This window comes from Danio rerio, chromosome 9 (assembly GCF_049306965.1).
Source record: "Danio rerio strain Tuebingen ecotype United States chromosome 9, GRCz12tu, whole genome shotgun sequence".
Lineage (NCBI taxonomy): Eukaryota > Metazoa > Chordata > Actinopteri > Cypriniformes > Danionidae > Danio > Danio rerio.
In genome coordinates, this window is record NC_133184.1 from 30,561,242 (window position 1) to 30,579,011 (window position 17,770).

At 35.7% G+C, this 17,770-nt stretch overlaps 1 protein-coding gene across 50 annotated transcripts in view; it reads right to left on the reverse strand.

Annotated features, from left to right (window-relative positions):
* Positions 1–17,770, reverse strand: part of epb41l5 (erythrocyte membrane protein band 4.1 like 5) — a 68,704-nt gene that overhangs the window by 18,874 nt on the left and 32,060 nt on the right. For 33 of the 50 annotated variants that reach the window (XM_073911741.1, XM_073911732.1, XM_073911729.1 and 30 more), the window contains exons 12-16: positions 17,120–17,289; positions 12,422–12,550; positions 10,607–10,646; positions 9,197–9,321; positions 555–700 (exon numbers count right to left, since the gene is read on the reverse strand). In XM_073911741.1, coding sequence (XP_073767842.1) covers positions 555–700; positions 9,197–9,321; positions 10,607–10,646; positions 12,422–12,550; positions 17,120–17,289 — 610 coding nt within the window. 50 annotated transcript variants of the gene reach the window in all.

A 17,770-nucleotide genomic window follows, 5' to 3' on the forward strand; every position in this document is an offset into this window, starting at 1 on the left:
ATCCTGATATTCGCAGATTTAATTCAGGCAAACTTTAGCATACAACCATACATTGCATTATCAAAAATGATATAAAATTTAATACCTTGCAAAATTGCATATATAATAGTATACTAAAGGCCCTAAATTTCTCTACATTGGTTAATCAACTTTTAATAGAGTTGAAGTCAGAATTGTTAGCCCCCTTTGAATTTTTTTTTTATATTTCCCAAAACATGTTTAACAGAGCAAGGAAATTTTCACAGTATGTCTATATACTTTTTTCTTCTGGAGAAAGACTTATTTGTTTTATTTCGGTAGAAAAAAATCTGTTTTTACCTTTTTTAAAAACCATAGTATTTAACCATAGTTTTAGATAGTCTACAGAACAAACCATCATTGTACAATAACTTGTCTAATTACCCTATCCTGCCTAGTTAACCTAATTAACCTAGTAAATGTCACTTTAAGCTGTATAGAAGTGTCTTGATTAAGATTTAGTCAAATATTATTTACTGTTATCATGGCAAAGATAAAATAAATCAGTTATTAGAAATGAGTTATTATAAACTCGCCGGTAAGCGATAAGGTCTCCTCGGTGACGCTGCTGGCGCTGGTATGAGCAGCAACTGGTCCCGCTTCCTCTACTGTCGCCATGGGAACAGTGGCCTGAAGAACCTCGTCTACACATGTCTCCAAGAGGTCAGTCACAATGGGCATGCTGTGAAAGACAAAAGGGTTAATTACCATCTGTCAGTTACGAGATGTAACCTCGTTTGTGGTGCCCATACAGTGTCCACAATCATAATTATGGCAAATGTGACTCACCTCCACAAAAATCCTTGAGGCTGGGGCAAGACTCAAGTTTCAGCTTTGCAATGCAATTGTACAGTTTCATGACCAAAGTCAGTGCAAAAAAAAGACATTTCAATAAATAAATAAAAAAAAAAAAAAAAAAACTGAGAACAATTTAAAAAAATTGCATACTCGATGGTTGTTCGTGTTGGGTGAGAAAGATTTCTTCTAATGCTATAATCAAATGATTTTAACTCACATTTGAGATACTCATTACTGAAAAAGCAGCTCTCACACAAAAATAATGGACTGGTTATCTAAGAGAGTCATGCCAACTGACCACACGCACATTCCACTAGATCTAGATTAAAAGACCCCACACACACACACGCTGCATGCAGACATACACTCACACACGCATATCAGTAATGTCTGTACTGGAATCACAAAAAGCAATATAGCAATTTTCTTCCTAAGTGAAAAAAGGGAGGGAACGTCACATTCCATAAATGACTGGAATGAGATTAAAGCTCAAATCAAGCTCAAAGGCAAAGCTATGACCAAGTTATTAATGGCACTGCATTAGAAATCTTCCCAGTTTGAGACATGGCAGAGTTTGTCATTTAGAGAAATGCAACACTTAAGTACTGACACAAAAGACCTTAAGAGAAACTGAAATGACAGATTTTAATCAAATGTCTTAAAGCTTGTAAGATACAGCTGTCCTTTGGTTATGAATGTGTGAAATGCAATATAAAAACAGTGTACATTGCACTATGCATTGTCAACTAGTAAAAGATATTTCTGATTATAGATATATGAAAATTAATTATAGACCTTTAACAGCACTTTCTACAACTTTTGTTTTAAACAGACAAATGAAATGCTCATAAGAAGAAAAATAAATGTAATTTACAGGAAACATTTCAGTTTGCGTGAAAAAAGGCGTTTCATTTTATGATACAGTAACTGTATATTTAAATGATATTGTATTTTCTTAAAAATATTGGACTTTTATTGTTAAAATCAACAAAAAGCAAATGAATATTATAAACTGCATTTAGACACATCAAAAACTTTGGCTTTAAAACAACCAAGCCCAAATGAAATTAACCTATAAATGCATAAATGATCACTAATAATCATTATACGCTGGGGTCTTTAGCGACTGAACCTACAGTATATCTCTAATCAAAGTCCCTTAAGGCAAGTCATTTCTCTCGGCGGTCATCTTTAAAACGCCTCTTGGGCATTCTGTTTGAATGGGGAAACATCAAATTCTCCAAAATTGCTTGCCAAGCTTAATTTCTAAATGTTCAGATCACACAAAATCTGCAGAAACTCACGTCTGGTACAAGCCCCTCACCCGGAGAGTCTTCAGTCTACAGTGATGGATGAATGGCTCCTGTATTAGAAGGCAGGGCTTTATTTACCATATTGAACATTAAACTTTTCCCCATTCAAAACTATGAGTTAAATGTCTTGTGTATTTTAGAGTCTTTGCCCAAATTGCTGAAATGACATAACATTCTATTTAAAGGAGAAAAAAAAAACAGTTTCATAACCTTTTGGAACTTCACAGGGTTCAATTTGAGCTGTTGATTTTACCATCACTGTCAGAGCAGAATTACCAGTATGTTCAGCATCTCAATCTCAACCAATTCCTCAAATCTCTGAAACGTTACAGACGTCTTGAAAACCAATATTGTGATTTTAACATATTAAAAATGCAAACCATTTATCTAAGGGTTGTCCAAACTCGTTCCTGGAAGGCTGGTGTCCTGCATATTTTAGTTCCAACCCCAATTAAACATACCTGTTCCAGCTTATCAAGCTCTTTCTAGGTATACTAGAAACTTCCAGGCAGGTGTGCTAAAGAAAGTTGGAGCTAAACTGTGCAGGACACCGACCCTCCAGGACAGAGTTTGGACACCCTTGATCTAAGCTTTCATCTGTTTGAAGTGAAAATATGGTATAATTTACGAAGGTCATACAATCCTAACCGATTGTGACAAGACAAAACCTTTTGGGTTTCAACATAACAGGCATGCAATTAAAAGTGAATGTGTGCATGTTTAAAATCATTATTTCAGATCATTCAAATAATCAAAAATCATTACTTTCTATTACTATAAATATTACAAATAGACACTGTTCCATTTCTTTTTAGTTTATGAAATACATTGAAAGTTTATGTTTAACTTAATAAGCAAGAGAAAAGTAAATGGCATCCAATGTCACTAAAATCCCGAAGTACACTGTAAAACCCAAAACGTTAAGGTAATTCAAACCATTTGAGGTAACCCATTGCAGCAAACTATTTAAGTTCAAAAACTATTCCTAATGAATACTGCACACTTAATCCATTTGATTAAACAAAGCCATTTGAGCACAGTAAAACCCAATAAATGAAGAGAACTCAAACCAACTAAGTACTGTAAAGCTCAATAAGTTAAATCAACTCTAACCGCTTGAGGAAACTGATTGCAATTAACCATGAGTTATGAGATCAAAACTCTTTTCAAATAAGTAGAATTAAATTTCAGTCAATTTTGTGTCACCACACTTATTTAATTTGATAAAGTTGACCGTTGGGTTTTACAGTGCATGTCTTTAAAAGTGAATAAAAAAACCGGAGTACTTCTTGAAATGGACAAACATCATTTTGTCCAACATTAAAAGTTTCTTTCGCTGAAATGATTATAAGAGTATGTAGAACACATTTGTAAAAAGCAGCTGTTAACTTTTTAATAAAGTTCCAAACAATCAAATGTGGTTATGAGAATTAAGGCAGAAACTCAACAACAAATAAATATCTAAAACAAAATTTACTGGGTGGAAAAGCTGGTTGAGTAATGAGTCTGTCTTATTGCAACCACAGCCACAGCAAGTTATTCAGGCTCCTCCCATGAAGGTTATCTCATCCCTCTGGCTGGTTTCAGTCTAAGAGAGGACACTTTCTGTGCAGAAAATGAAGAAAGGACTTTCGCCAAGGTAGTTTCGGTAGATATCTTTCATCCAGGCGTTCCTTGGCACTCAGTTTTTGTCTGAGGAATGTGGCGGTCCGTGTCTGAGAGGAGGTGCCTGACGGTCACTCTGGTGTCAGTGGCGGGATTGAGTGGGGGAGTGAAGCCTGGATGGGTCAGTGGAGGAGGAGGGGGAGTGTTAACATGAGGCGACAGAAAACTGTAGAGTCTGATGTGTCCAAGTCAGAAAAGTGTAGGCAACAATGTGCAGAACACAAGTCAAAAGAAAAACGTCAAAACTGAAGGAGCGAAGCCAGAGGATTCATTGGAGAATAAAGATGATTTAAGATTGATAATGTTTATAGAGAAATGCATTAGTAGGGAAGCGTGATTCAAGATTCACTTGTTAAAAAAATAAAGTATATTTTTAATACTTTACTGAATGTTATGAGTTCTGCAAACTAAATACAGTTTGATAGATCAACCATTTCCCATCTACAGCCTGTTTGATTATAGTACATTTGAATACATTAATTTTTAATTTGACAGCAGGTGGATCAGAGAAAAAAAAAAATTAAATTGTGATGCTATTAAATGGTCAAATTCCAGTTACATAATTGAATAATAGCCTATAACTAAAGTATCACAAAAGTTACATGACGACTTCTCACTAGCTTACTGCCAGAGAGGACAGATGAAGCAAAACTCTATACTACAAAAGTGTGTATATCAAGGTTTCTGCACATTTTAACAAGTTAAATTTAAGACTTTAAGACCATTATGAATGAAATTTTAGACTCAAAGGGCTAAAGGCTAAGGAATTTTTCAAATGGCCCAGATGGAACAGATTTTTTATTTGTCCCATCAAAAAATTTTAATAGTACAATAATAAATAAAAAATTAAAAAATTTAAATATTTTAAATATTTCTTAGCAAAATATTTTAAATATTGAGTAAAACCAAACAAGCTCTACTTTTATCCATACATTTTTTTCCCAACAGAAATGACTGTTGTCAGAAATGAACAAATGTTTTAAAAACTAAAATCAACTAAAGGCCCATGCACATCGAGATGTTTTTGCTCACGTTTTCCGTCAACATTTAACACTTCGTGACTAAATAAAGGGCGTCAATGTGACAGTGCACACCAACGCGCAAAGCGGCAGGCGCAAAAGTGTCATTTTTTAAAGAAACGCCTCATGCTCGTTTTTTTTTTTTGTTTTGACGCGCCACGTCAAAACCTTCTCCACCAATCAGATTAGCACTTTTATTCACGTGCATGGAGCTGCTGAAGTTACAGTAAACAGCACTTGAAGGCGCTCAAGTGCAAAACTGTCAATGAGAGCGCACATTTAAGAAGATGTCCAGAGGCGATATGAACATGGAGCTGCTTAATATTATTATACTATAGCTCTGGTGAACAATAATCATTTCTTTATCCCTTGATCTGGAGCGGCAGCTTAAACCATTTAAAACAACAAGCATGTCAACTTTGTCTTCTTCTTCTTCTGTTACAAGCTGGAGTCAGAGGCTTAAAGTTGTTTAGCACTATCTAACATCAAGGAGTGATTATGCATACTCTTCTGCTCGATGCCAGTGAAAAATCACTTGGGTTTGAATCCAGAAAAACGTCTTGAAAAACACTGACGATAAACGCAAATGAAAAGCGTCCAGGTGTGTACGAGCCTTTAATCTATGGACTTTAATCTGTTGAAGTTGGTGTCCTCAGCAGTAAATGGACATGGAAAACTTTTAAATAAATGTTATTGTAAGAAAAATAATAAAACAATTATGATAGAGTTAAAAATTACCTTTTTAAGTTTTATTGAGATTGTTGGTGATTGAATGGGTTTTGGCCAGATTGGGTAACAAAACATCAACAAAGGACAATTAAGATCCATTTAAAAAAAAAGATTTAAGACCTACAATATAATATTTTTGCAAATTTAAGACGCTTTAAGGCCTAATATTCAGATTTTGAGATTTAAGACATATGAAGACTTTATATATATTTTCTTTATGTATATTTTCTGAGATAAAAAAGGTCATTTGCATCTTTAGAGGATCTAAGATCTCCTATCCTAACTGTTTTCAACAACAAATACCTGAAATGTCAGATTTGCAAATCATTTTGTTTTTAATTATTTTAAATTAGCATTTTAATTCCGTTTAGCATGTTCAGTTATACACACTAAATGCACAATAAGTAATTTGTTACAATATACTGTTCATAAGTTACTCCATATGAAAAAGTAGGGCTGGGCCAATAAACGATATCATATTGAATCGTAAAAAAAATTGTCAATAACGATGATGAACTCTGGCTCTTAGGATCAATATTGAACAAGTATGTCCACTCACACAGCAAAAATATGCAACAACAGGAATCTATAATTGTGTTGATATTAGTTATTCGTCAAATTTTTGGTTTTCGAAGCTTATTGGCCAAAAATAGGTCATGCCGCTTTACCAAGTATTGTTTAGCATGCTCATTTCACTTTCCCACCAGCAGTATCTGACTTCAGTCATGGTTGGGATATTTTTTTAAAAAAGTGGAAGCATTAAGAACTGCTATTGAAATATATACAATTATTTTTCAGTATAGAAAATAATTATCGAGATAGCATTCTTACCATATCGCCCAGCCCTATGAAAAAATATTCGGAAATATATATTAATGCTATTAATAATTACTTTAATGATGTTTGATTTATGCTATTTTGATAAATTAAATTAATCATTTTAATTTCGATAATTTTTTTAAATGACTATTCTATTATTAGTAGTAATAAATTCATATATTACTCATTTCAATATATTTTGAAATGACATTGCATGAAAAATGTGGCAATATAAATAGGAAAATGATGGGAGGATGTCAGTGAGAAAGCAGTGTCACAGGGGAGCAGATTGTGAAACAGATTTAACTTAAATCAATTCAAAATATTTGAATAAGCAAAATCATCAAGCAAAAAGTTTTTCACTTTATTAAATAGTTTAAAGCACAAAGTATACTCGGTTAGCACAATTTGCTTATTATGAAATTTTCATCATCAGAAGTGCGGCTGGACATACATGCAAAGCTAAATTTATTTATTGTTTAGTCTGAGCAGATGAAGACACAAGTTAAATGATGAAACGGAACGTACTGCACATGCATCCAACCCATCCATCTGCACTCAACCAACAGTGTGCTGTGCACAAGAGAGACTAGAATGTGAAAAAAGTAGTATACCTGGTAGGACTGGGTGATAAAATAGGTATTGATATTTATTGACTGAACACCATTGTCAATATCAATTAAAAAAAAGATTTGGTATGTAGTTTCAGTATGAAGCGCTATAGTTTTATTAAAACGTGGCTGCTGTGACACCTTGGAAGCAATTCCAATAAGTTTAGGGTGACAGTGCACAACTTGCACGACATGCATATGGGAGTGACACGCAAATGTTGTGCAAGCGGTGAGACGTGAACAGTGCGCATTTTCCAGCTGTACCTAGTTGAAAACCTTTAGGGCACTGCAATTCATGCAAGTAGAACTAACCAATCTGCTTCACACTTTGTACGAATATAAACATTTCAGTAACAGCAGAGTAATTACCTCACACAACACAGCGCATCCAAACACTCCAGCGCTTTTTCCTTTTCTTCACAAACTTGTATCAGAGCTGCAGCAATGGTTTCTCTGTTTGTCATCCTCTGAGAAAACGCTTGATGGTCACCTTTACGAGAGTCGCCAGGGGAGCACGAGCGCAAAGTCTATTGTAAATGGTCAAGGAATCCATGTGCACGCTTGTCACTTCAGGTCACAATAACAACAAATGTGAAAATGCGTGCGGTGGCTTGCAGCAGTGAAGCGATTGTAAATAAAAAGGGATTTAAGGATGTCGCCAGAGAGGCTTTTTGGTTTCTTTTCATGTGCATCCCAGCCACTAGCTCCCCAACTAAAAAAAAAATTTAGCATAGGGGTAATATAGTCATTGAACTTCACAATTTGTAATGTTGCTACTATTATTTGAATAATGATGGTTGGTTCCTTTACTTGAAAGCTCAGATGTGATTATCATAATTTGTTTTGTTGACCGAATTTGAGGTTTACTGTGTCATTATTATTCACACCTTAAAGTTTGCTTTGACTGTTCAGTATTTACGCTTTACCATTGCACGCACTTTGTAACGTTTTATTATTAAATTTAGGAGCCTCTTTAACACTTGTTTATATTGTTGTGAAGAGATCAGATGTTTTGTTTAAATATTTTTGTCAAAAACTATTTACCTTAGTAATGTTGATAAATTATAAATAAAGTGCTTAAATAAATACGAAATTCTAATATTTCTAAATGTATTGTTCAAAAATATTGGATAATTATTGATATTAAATGATATGAAACATATGGTAATAATTTTTTGCAATATCGCCCAGCCCTAATACCAGGACCTTAAGCAAGAATCATAAAGGAAAATTGTGTTTGGTTAGTGAGGAGGATTCATACAAAAGAAGAAGAGTCGAATCATAAAAGAACAAAAGTAAAAAATGGACACCAGAGGTTTGTCCATCTGCCTGTTGATTCCATCTTGAATTTGCCAAGCAAAGGCACAGCAGTGAAATCACCTGCATTAGTTTCAAGTTTGACAAAGGAAAGGACAGGGAAAATATGTAAATATAAATGAACCAAGCCCACTGCTTCAGCTTGCTGTTACACCGCACCTCTACCGACCCAGCTGAGATCACAGGTCTGCCCTACTGATTAGGTTGTTTGGTTTGGACTAGAATCAAGCGATAGCAGAACTGATGGAGATGCTGATTTGCCCAGCCAAAGGAAAACAAAAAACAACAACCGCTCCAAAAGCCAATCATGAGGACTCCCTCAGAAATGCACTGATTGGTTGAAGCAAGGGCTTAAAAACAAGAGTGTACATACCTTGCCTTATGAAAAGGCCACTGGGGTTTCAGAACATCAGACTAGAACAAAGTTTAAAGTTTAGAACGTTAAAAAACGAGGATCAACATTTTCATAAGTCAGAAAAACATCCCCAACACTCACACGATAATCCCCACGGGTCTCTCATTTAATTTCTTTTCAATATTTCAAGTTTAAAGGCAAAGCTCCGCACAGCGCAATAACCCCAAAGACAGCCTCAGGAGAAAGAAGTAGAAAAGAAAGACGGGAGAGAGTTTGTTGTTGTCAGCGCAGCAGGCATTTTCTCCTGTGCTGAAGCGGCCATCTGCTCTACGTCAAAGCAAAACAGCATGAAGCACCTTAAGCACCAGTCACTGGTCAGCACCAGCTCACCGACACATCAGCAACAGCAAAACAGCGCAAATATAGCATTTATACAAGCGTCACATTCAGCCAATGTCATGTCAACTGGCTGCGTGGGGGCCTGGAGTAACAGCAGGGGATCAGATTAACCTGCTTAGAGGTCTTATTGCATTAAAATTGTGAGAAGCTCACCTCCTCTTGTCCGATTGGCTGCCACCGGGGCTCCTCGGAAGCGTTTCAATCTCCATGGGGCCTGGCGCAGAGGGCGGACTGCTGACCACAGGCATACCGGACCAGGGAGGACGTGTATGGGTGGGCTAAGGAAACATGCATGTGGGATCCATTTAGGTACCAAAAAAAAAAAAAAAGCCTTGGCAAGCAAACATGCAAAATGAATCATAAAAAGGATTAAACTGATTAGAGATGTGAAGCCTAAACTTGCTGATTCATTGTGAAAATTAAATTGATGATGTTTAAGTCAAATTGGTTTAGTTGGTTGGCCTATTTAACATTTATTTATATTATTGTGATGTTGGTAGAATATTTAACCTCTTAAAGTTAAATGCTATTTTGGGCTTTCCGCCCAGATTTTGCCTACCCAAATTTAAAAGCTCCCCAAATCCACATGCAGAGGTGTAAATGCAAAAGTTTGGTATCCTTTTAAAGAAAACCCTTTGAATTTTTAGAACACTGTTGAAAGTGATTAAAAAATCTGTATATGTTGTCTGTATTCTAATCAACCCCTCCAAGTTTTGTAAACTTTTATTTGAAAATGTACCTTTTAGGTTCTGTGTGATCTAAGTTGCTGTAATTAATTTTGGTGGTTCCTGCACATGTCAGTAATCATAGGAAAAAAAAAATGTCTCTCATAATCTATGCAAAAGTTATTCTATTCCAACTGATGAGAAAACTGAACCACTTATAGGGGTATTGGGCCAGTACCTACCTTTAAAATAAAAAAATGCTGAAGTAAAAGACGTTATAGACCCGGTACCGGGGACGCAGAGTTTATTTTTAAAAAAGTATCAAAAACTAGTCAATAAGGCATTTATTAGATAAAAAATAAAGCAAAATGCTTTGCCATAAATTATATGATTTTGTAAAATTATATTCATACATTTATAATAATATAACACAATTTTAACATATTTTGGCATTCATATATTGTAAATATGAATATTTTATAAATACAATTTACAATTCATTAACCGTTTTCCAATTTAATACATATTTTTATATTATATTATATTATTATTATAATCTAAAATATTATACACAATATTTTAAATGAGTTTACCTGTAATAAAATTACATTTTTAACTACTATTACCCCAGCCCTCAGTGTCAATTCATTCTTCAAGAAATTGTCCTAATATCTTTATTTGGTACTATTATTATTATTATTAACTGTAATAATTATTAATATACAATTTAATATATAATTTTAGCAAAGCATATTTTCTTCAAATGATAAGTTTACTTACAAGTAAAATATAACCTGACATTCTTTTGTAAGATTAAACCAAACAATTTAACAACATTAGATTTAATCTGAAATGTAATAAAAAGTATACTTGCAAGACATCTTTAAGAATGTCATACCTTTTTTTCTATACTTGGGCTCACACCGTTATTGTGGTTACTGTGGACAGAAAAAAATGCAAGCAAGATTAGAACCGGTCTTGATTTATGGGCTTCTGTTGACTGACTTGAAATGCACAATGGAAGCAAAAAAAAAAAAAAAAGTGCTCCTTCATGCAGGTGAACAGACATGGTGACTCAAAGGATCAGAGTCAGCCAAGACATTCCTGATGACATTTTTAGCTTGTGACCAAATCTTTAAAAGAGAAATTAGTCAAATAATCACACTTGCTAAGCATTAATGCTTAGTCACAGCATGAGTCTTAAAAAATCCCTGTAAATCAGCACTACAAAAGCAGCAGCACATGATGTTCACGTTTGTGCCTTTAACACCAGCTGAATCACAGTCTAAGTAGGGGTACTTAGAAGACTAAAGCAGAACACTCAGTGTAACAGCATATCCTTAAGCTGACAGACCAGTCATGCATTTAGCCTGTAGAATAACAATGAATTGAAAAAGTTGAAGTAGTGCTTCATTTCTTAGATTACATTCAAACCATGGTTTAAATAAAACACTATTTATGGTTTGACAGCATTTATGTAAAACAAATTTATTTTATAAGGTTTAGATTAAAAATAAAATTTCTAAACTATACAAATGTAGGCCTGTCACAACCAGTATTATTCAATTCATGCACATTACCTGAATAATATTTTGGGATAAAAAAAAATTACAAATAAATGTCTCCAACACTGCGCAATGTCTATCGGAGGCGTCAGCAAGTTCAAGAAACTCCTTTACAAACAATGCTTACAAATAGGAGATGAAAAGTAGTTTACACATTTTGTTGAAAATTACTGCCTGTTCGGAAGTCCACTTCCAGAAAACTGTTGATTCAAAAATACCATTTTAAAGCCATTTTACAAAAGACATTTACCTGTCATTTTACCCTTTGAAATGGTTTGTGCCTATTTATATGCGGTTGTATAATTATTATATAAACACAGTGGGATAAAATGACAATTTTATGACGAGCTTATACAATAATGTGGCCATTAAACCATTTCATCTTTATAAACAATAACTAAACTCATGCAAAGTAACACTATACTCTAATACAGTAATGCAGTTAAGTTCATAAAACTGTGAGCAGCTCTGAACAGCGTTGTGCTTTCAAATGACATATACTTCATGACTGATGCTGAAACTTGAAGTCGCTTTATCACTATAAAAGAACCATAAGAAATTCACTGCACAATGCAGGAATGTAAAATACTTACTCTGAGGATTTGTTGGGACCTGCAGGGAAATAAACAGAAGAATGAGCATGTTATACAAGATCACATAAAACTGAAAACATAGGACTCAAAAGGGTAAGCAGTGGTCAACTCTGTGTTAAAAAGTGCTTCAAAGCAAAGGCTGACTACAGAGTGATGTCTGATTTATAGAAATTTATTAATTAACTATTAATTGCTTGTACAAAAATGCATTGTCAAATTAAAATTAAGCAAATTAAAAAAAAATTAAAAATCCAACAAAAATTGTTAAATGAATTAAAATCAAATATATCCAAAGCTAAATAAAATGCATAATATAATGTATCTTTATAGGCTATTTATGATAGAAGGACATGCAGACAAAAGAACAGAATGAGAGACAAATAAAACAACAGACGGCTAGACAGATAGATAAACAGACAGATAGACAGATAAACAGATAGAGAGTTAAGAGAGTTGAGGCTCAATCTTAAACTGGCTGGCATGAGCTGCCAATGTCAAATAGACAAACAGACAGATACTAAAGTTCTAAGACCAATATAAATGTATATTCCTAACTCTGAGCAGGTCAGTTCCTCACCTCTGTTCAGCATGGTCCTTCTAGAGTAACGACGGCTTGGTCTTCTTTCAAAGGAGGCAGACCTTCTAGCTTTGTTTGCCTTTGTTGTCTGATATTCTGTCTTCCCACTTTACACAAATAAAGGGAAAAAAACATCTATGTCAGATACACACATTTACCTTTAAAACCTTGATGATAAATCCCTGCTGACTCGAAAAGACTGCAGATATTTACTTTTATAGGCTTAGAGTAATGAAAGTCAAACAGTATCAGAAAGTATAATGCCACTGTTCATTAGAGGATAAGCGGACAAACCAGCATTGGCAAACAAACTCACAACAACAAAGAGACAATCAGACATGCAGGTGAAATCAAAGATAAAGTACACTCATTGATGTAAACAAAAAATAGGCTTATTCTGGATAGCTAGGATAAGTGCTAAAATAAGTGTAGGCAAACAAAAAAAAAACCTGACCAGTAGGGAGCTGAACTGGAAATCGTCAAGCCTTTGGGCTGGCAGCTGGAGATAAGACGCAATTCCAAAGAAAAGACAGCCAACACACACCGTGCTTGGAGTAAAACATGCTACAATTTACAACTTGACAGCAGCTATTGTTAAGGGGCCTAAAAAAATAAATAAATCAGGAAGTCTTGTCTCAAAGAACACCAAATTTAATAGGCCATTTTTGGCTCCCTTTACACCCTTAGTATAAAAATACAATACCAAAAGGGTGGAGCTATACTCTCTGCTGAACGCTATTGGTTTAAAAAGAATCTTCACCCTCGCATGCAACGAGACAAGGAAATGACAACACAGGAGTGCTATTTTTAAATGCACATCCAAAACACAACACCACAATAATATAATGATGGTGCACAGCAATGAAACATGGTCGACCTAAGCTCAAACAAAGCCTCTATTGACAAACAGCCACATTCTAATCAGGAACAGAATCTGCAGTGTGTCCTCCACTGTTGTTTACTAGGCTGTTCACCTTGTGCTTAAATGTGTGGAAAACGTGACAGGCAAACGTTTCTCTATTTGCATGTGCCTGCCGTGTGTCTACATTTGAAACTTGACTTCGCAAAAGTTGAAATTGCAAACAACTCACTGAGGTGGCCGATATGGCAAAAATATCATATCACGATTTTTTCCAAGAAAATCACGATTCACGATTTTAACATGAATCTTTTCAAATGTTTTATTGTTTTATTAACATCAAAATGGATAGTAACAAATTAATACAGATTAGGGACATCGTCAGAGGGGGCAAATATTGACAGAATAAACATTATGGAGTGAAGCAAGTGGCAGCATGTGGAGTCTATTAGGCCCAATCCCAATTCTACCCCTTAGCCGTTCCCCTTACTTCTACCTCTCGTTTTGCGCGTTCACGCCAAAGGGTAGGGGTGTCCCTATTCTCTTTAGCTTTAAGGTGTAGGGCTAAGGGGAAGGGGTGAATAGCCCTTCAAACAAAGATTTTTCAGGACCACACTTGAAACCAACGGGTAAGAAAATTTCCCAGAATACACCTGCCACAACGGCAGTATTTCTAAACCCTGAAGTAAGGAGATCCACAAACTTGTATTTTTTGTCATTATTACGAATTTTTACGACAGACAAATACATGTTTTAATATATAAAAAAAGCAAAATTTTGCGATATATAATCGTTATTTATAGTAACTCCCGTACAGCAGTCCCACAACATTCTGACACTCGAATACCCTGTCAACCCTGTTAATGTTTTTGGTGTGTTTACATTAATGAATATGGCCACTGTGTAAATACACAGTACAGTTACGATCTTATTGCCACATTAGATCGTTATGATAACATAATATATGCCTTCAGTGATTTCCTGAAGATAAATACCAAAAAATAACACAACTGGAATCACTACAGCAGTCGCAATCGTCAGATCTCACATGAAGCAGGAGATCGCGAGGACATATAATGACGTGTGCAGGTGCTGTAGTGCTTTCCCAACTCTTAGGGGTATTTTTTAAGCCCTTCCCCTTCACCCTCAGTTGTAAACACCAAGGGGAAGGGGTAGGGGTACAAAAATAGAATTTGGATTGGGCCTTAGGCCGTACTCACACTAGGTACAGTTGCCTCGAACCGGGCCAAAGCACGCTTGTCCCCCCTCCCGTCTCCCCCGACGGCCCGCGCTCACACCATATCGGGCCTCGGCGCGCTTATGTCATCGCTGCTGCGCTGTTCAGAAGCGCTCTCTATGGCAAGCCTTTTTAGCATTTAAATCTTTGTTCTGACACCATAAATATATTTAGAGATATCTCTAATTATATTTTGACTAGTCATAATTATAATTCCACTACTCAGAATGACAATTAGATATATCTGCAATTACAATTGTACTAGTACGAAATCAGATTGGAGATATCTGCAAATATATTATGACTAGTCATATTCCTCCATTGAAAAATATTTGCAGATATCTCTAAATGAGTTTTGACTAGTCACAATTGTAATTAGAGATATCTCTAAGTTTTTACTAGTCATAATACATTTAGAGATGTCTTTAATTCGTCATATTTAGAGATATTTATAAATATATTTGAAGATATCTCTAATTAATTTACTAATAGTCGAATTACCGTTGTAGATATCTTGAAATGGATTTTTGACGAGTAAAAACTCAGTTAGAGATATCTGCAAATATTTTTCAATAGAAGTCAATGGAGGAATATGACTAGTCATAATATATTTGCAGATATCTCCAATTTGATTATGTACTAGTACAATTGTAATTGCAGATATCTCTAATTGTCATTCTGACTAGTCGAATTATAATTATGACTAGTCAAAATATAATTAGAGATATCTCTAAATATATTTATGGATAGTCAGAACAAGGTTTAAATGCTAAAACGGTTTGCCATACGCTCTCACCCAGTAGCACAGTGAAGATTTCTCTAGTTATATCCTTTCAGTCGTTTGTCATGCATTGACATGTAGTCAAATATTTCGCCAAACAGTCCTTAGGGATGCGGTGACACGCAGTCAGATATTTCACCGGACAGATCCGCCACTTTTGGTGCTCATAAACAATCATAAAGCTCTCGTGCTGCAGGAATGAGGAGGTCTGCTAAAGGCGCGCAGCTGGCGTGCTGTGAGGAGTTTGCGTCTTTAATAAACTACGGCAGTTTGTGATCACTGAACAGTAAGAATGATTAATAAATCCATATGAAACAGTCCCTTAAAAGTCACGTATCGCTTTCAGTTTCGGGCTTTGGCGCGTTTTGCACTCACACACAAGCGTACCGCGCCAAAGCCCAAGTGATCCGCACTCAGGCACACCTCTTCCAACCAGGCCAGGGCCGGCCAAGTGAACTGTGCTTGAGCCCGATTCAGCGCACTCACACTTCTCAAACGATCCGGGAAACGGGCCTGGGCACGGTACGGATGGCATAGTGTGAGTAGGCCCTTAGTCTGCTGGCCTTTTAAAACCTGCACTGATCACACATCTGTTTTTCTAATAACAGTTTTCTTTCAGTTTAGACATGGTAACCAAATGTGTTTATATGTAAATAATTTGTTTTTGACAGCTTTGACATGATCAAACAACATAAAGTTTAATCTTGGCTTTTTAGTGGTGCAAGCGCGTGCGCTCAAACAAAATGTGGGGACGCATTTGCTATTAATGTTTAACGATCAAGGCTTTAAAACAAATGAAACTAACATCAATATGAATGAGTGCCGTAACTGCTGTGGATGAATAAGTGCCTTGATATTGGATGTGAATTTATGTGGTGTTGTAAAACAGCTATATTGAGATCGTCGAGACGTTTTAATTGTCCACGATCAAAAATGATCAGATCACATACACCTAAGGACTTGCACAGCTTTCGTATTCAGGCTAGAATGACACAAATCACAACCTTCTGCCGTTCATCATGCCTACCAAGTAAGAGCACTATTTGGCAGTAAAAAAACAGGAATAACAGACCACGTGTTATGATTATGAGTTTATACCAAATCCCAAAAGAGAACCAGAGGTATTACACATTGCTCTAATGCAGGAGTCACCAACCTTTTTGAAACTGAGAGCTACTCTTTGGGTACTGATTAATGTGGAGGGCTACCGGTTTGATACACACTTCTCAAATAACACATTTGCTCAATTAGTTCTAAATGAGGCTTTGGTTGTTTTTAGGGGGGGAATTCACAGGTCTTCTGAAAAAAGACTGCTGTTTTAACAAACCTTGCAGACTTTTTTACTTGTAGTGCACTGCCCGGACGGTAGTTACCATGGTAACATTTTGAAATGTCTTTCAACATTGTGACAATTTGCCATCACCAAATGAAGTAAAAAAGAACTCTTCCTCCTTTTCACTGTGAAAACTTTTTTTCAGCCATATTTTTAAATAATCTCCTCCCCTTTACTACAGCTGCAACTGTTGCTGTGAGGAGCAGCTAGCTAATATGAAATATTTGTAAAAGTTTTTTTTTTATATAAACACAATGTCATTTTCAAATTTACACCAATGCAAGTGTGATTTAAAAAGAATAGCTACAAAAATATTAAATGCATAATGCATAAGCCTTTAAACTCAACCTTCAAATTCTATTTATCCAGCAAAATTGCACAAAACTATAGAATAGGTAACACCAATGGTCGTTTTCAACAAAACCAAGTTACTGAATATATTTTAGATAAATCAACTTTAACGCACCTGTATCTAAAACGCGAGCCCATGCGGATGAACCCAGAGCGGGCTGAGCTTTTCTGGACGGGGCCACGCAGGCGGAAGAAGGCATGGTGCTCTACAGCACACTTCCACAGATGCTTGCAGGCCTTTGGATGGTCCATGCGAAAGACAAATGTGTGCTCCTGCTCTTTCCCCTACGGCAGAGGTCAAAACATAAGGGCAAAGAAATACTCACTTATGCTTTTTCTGTGACAAAACAACCACAAAGAAAAAATTGAGAAATGAAGATGACAAACAAATATAAAGCCTTTTGGTGAACATTTAGAACAGCTTTATCAAAAGACTAGATTAGTTAAATGAAGCTTATTTGCACTACTCCTTAAAAGGTACACTAACTGCTCTTTTTTCAAACTTTAAAACCTAACCAGCCACCTAGACATTACACAGGTTCAGGGTGCTTTTCACACCTAGACATTTGATTCGCAACCAGTCTCATTTTCCCAGTTGGCACGGTTAGTTTGGCATATGTGAAATTCAGCAATCGGATCCACGCCAAATCAATCGATCCGAGATGCCTGAATAAGGTGGTCTTGGCTCGATTGATACAAACTTTGGAGCAGATCGACTGTAGTGAAAAAGCAATATGATCCAACAAACTAACAAACCAGGCTATAT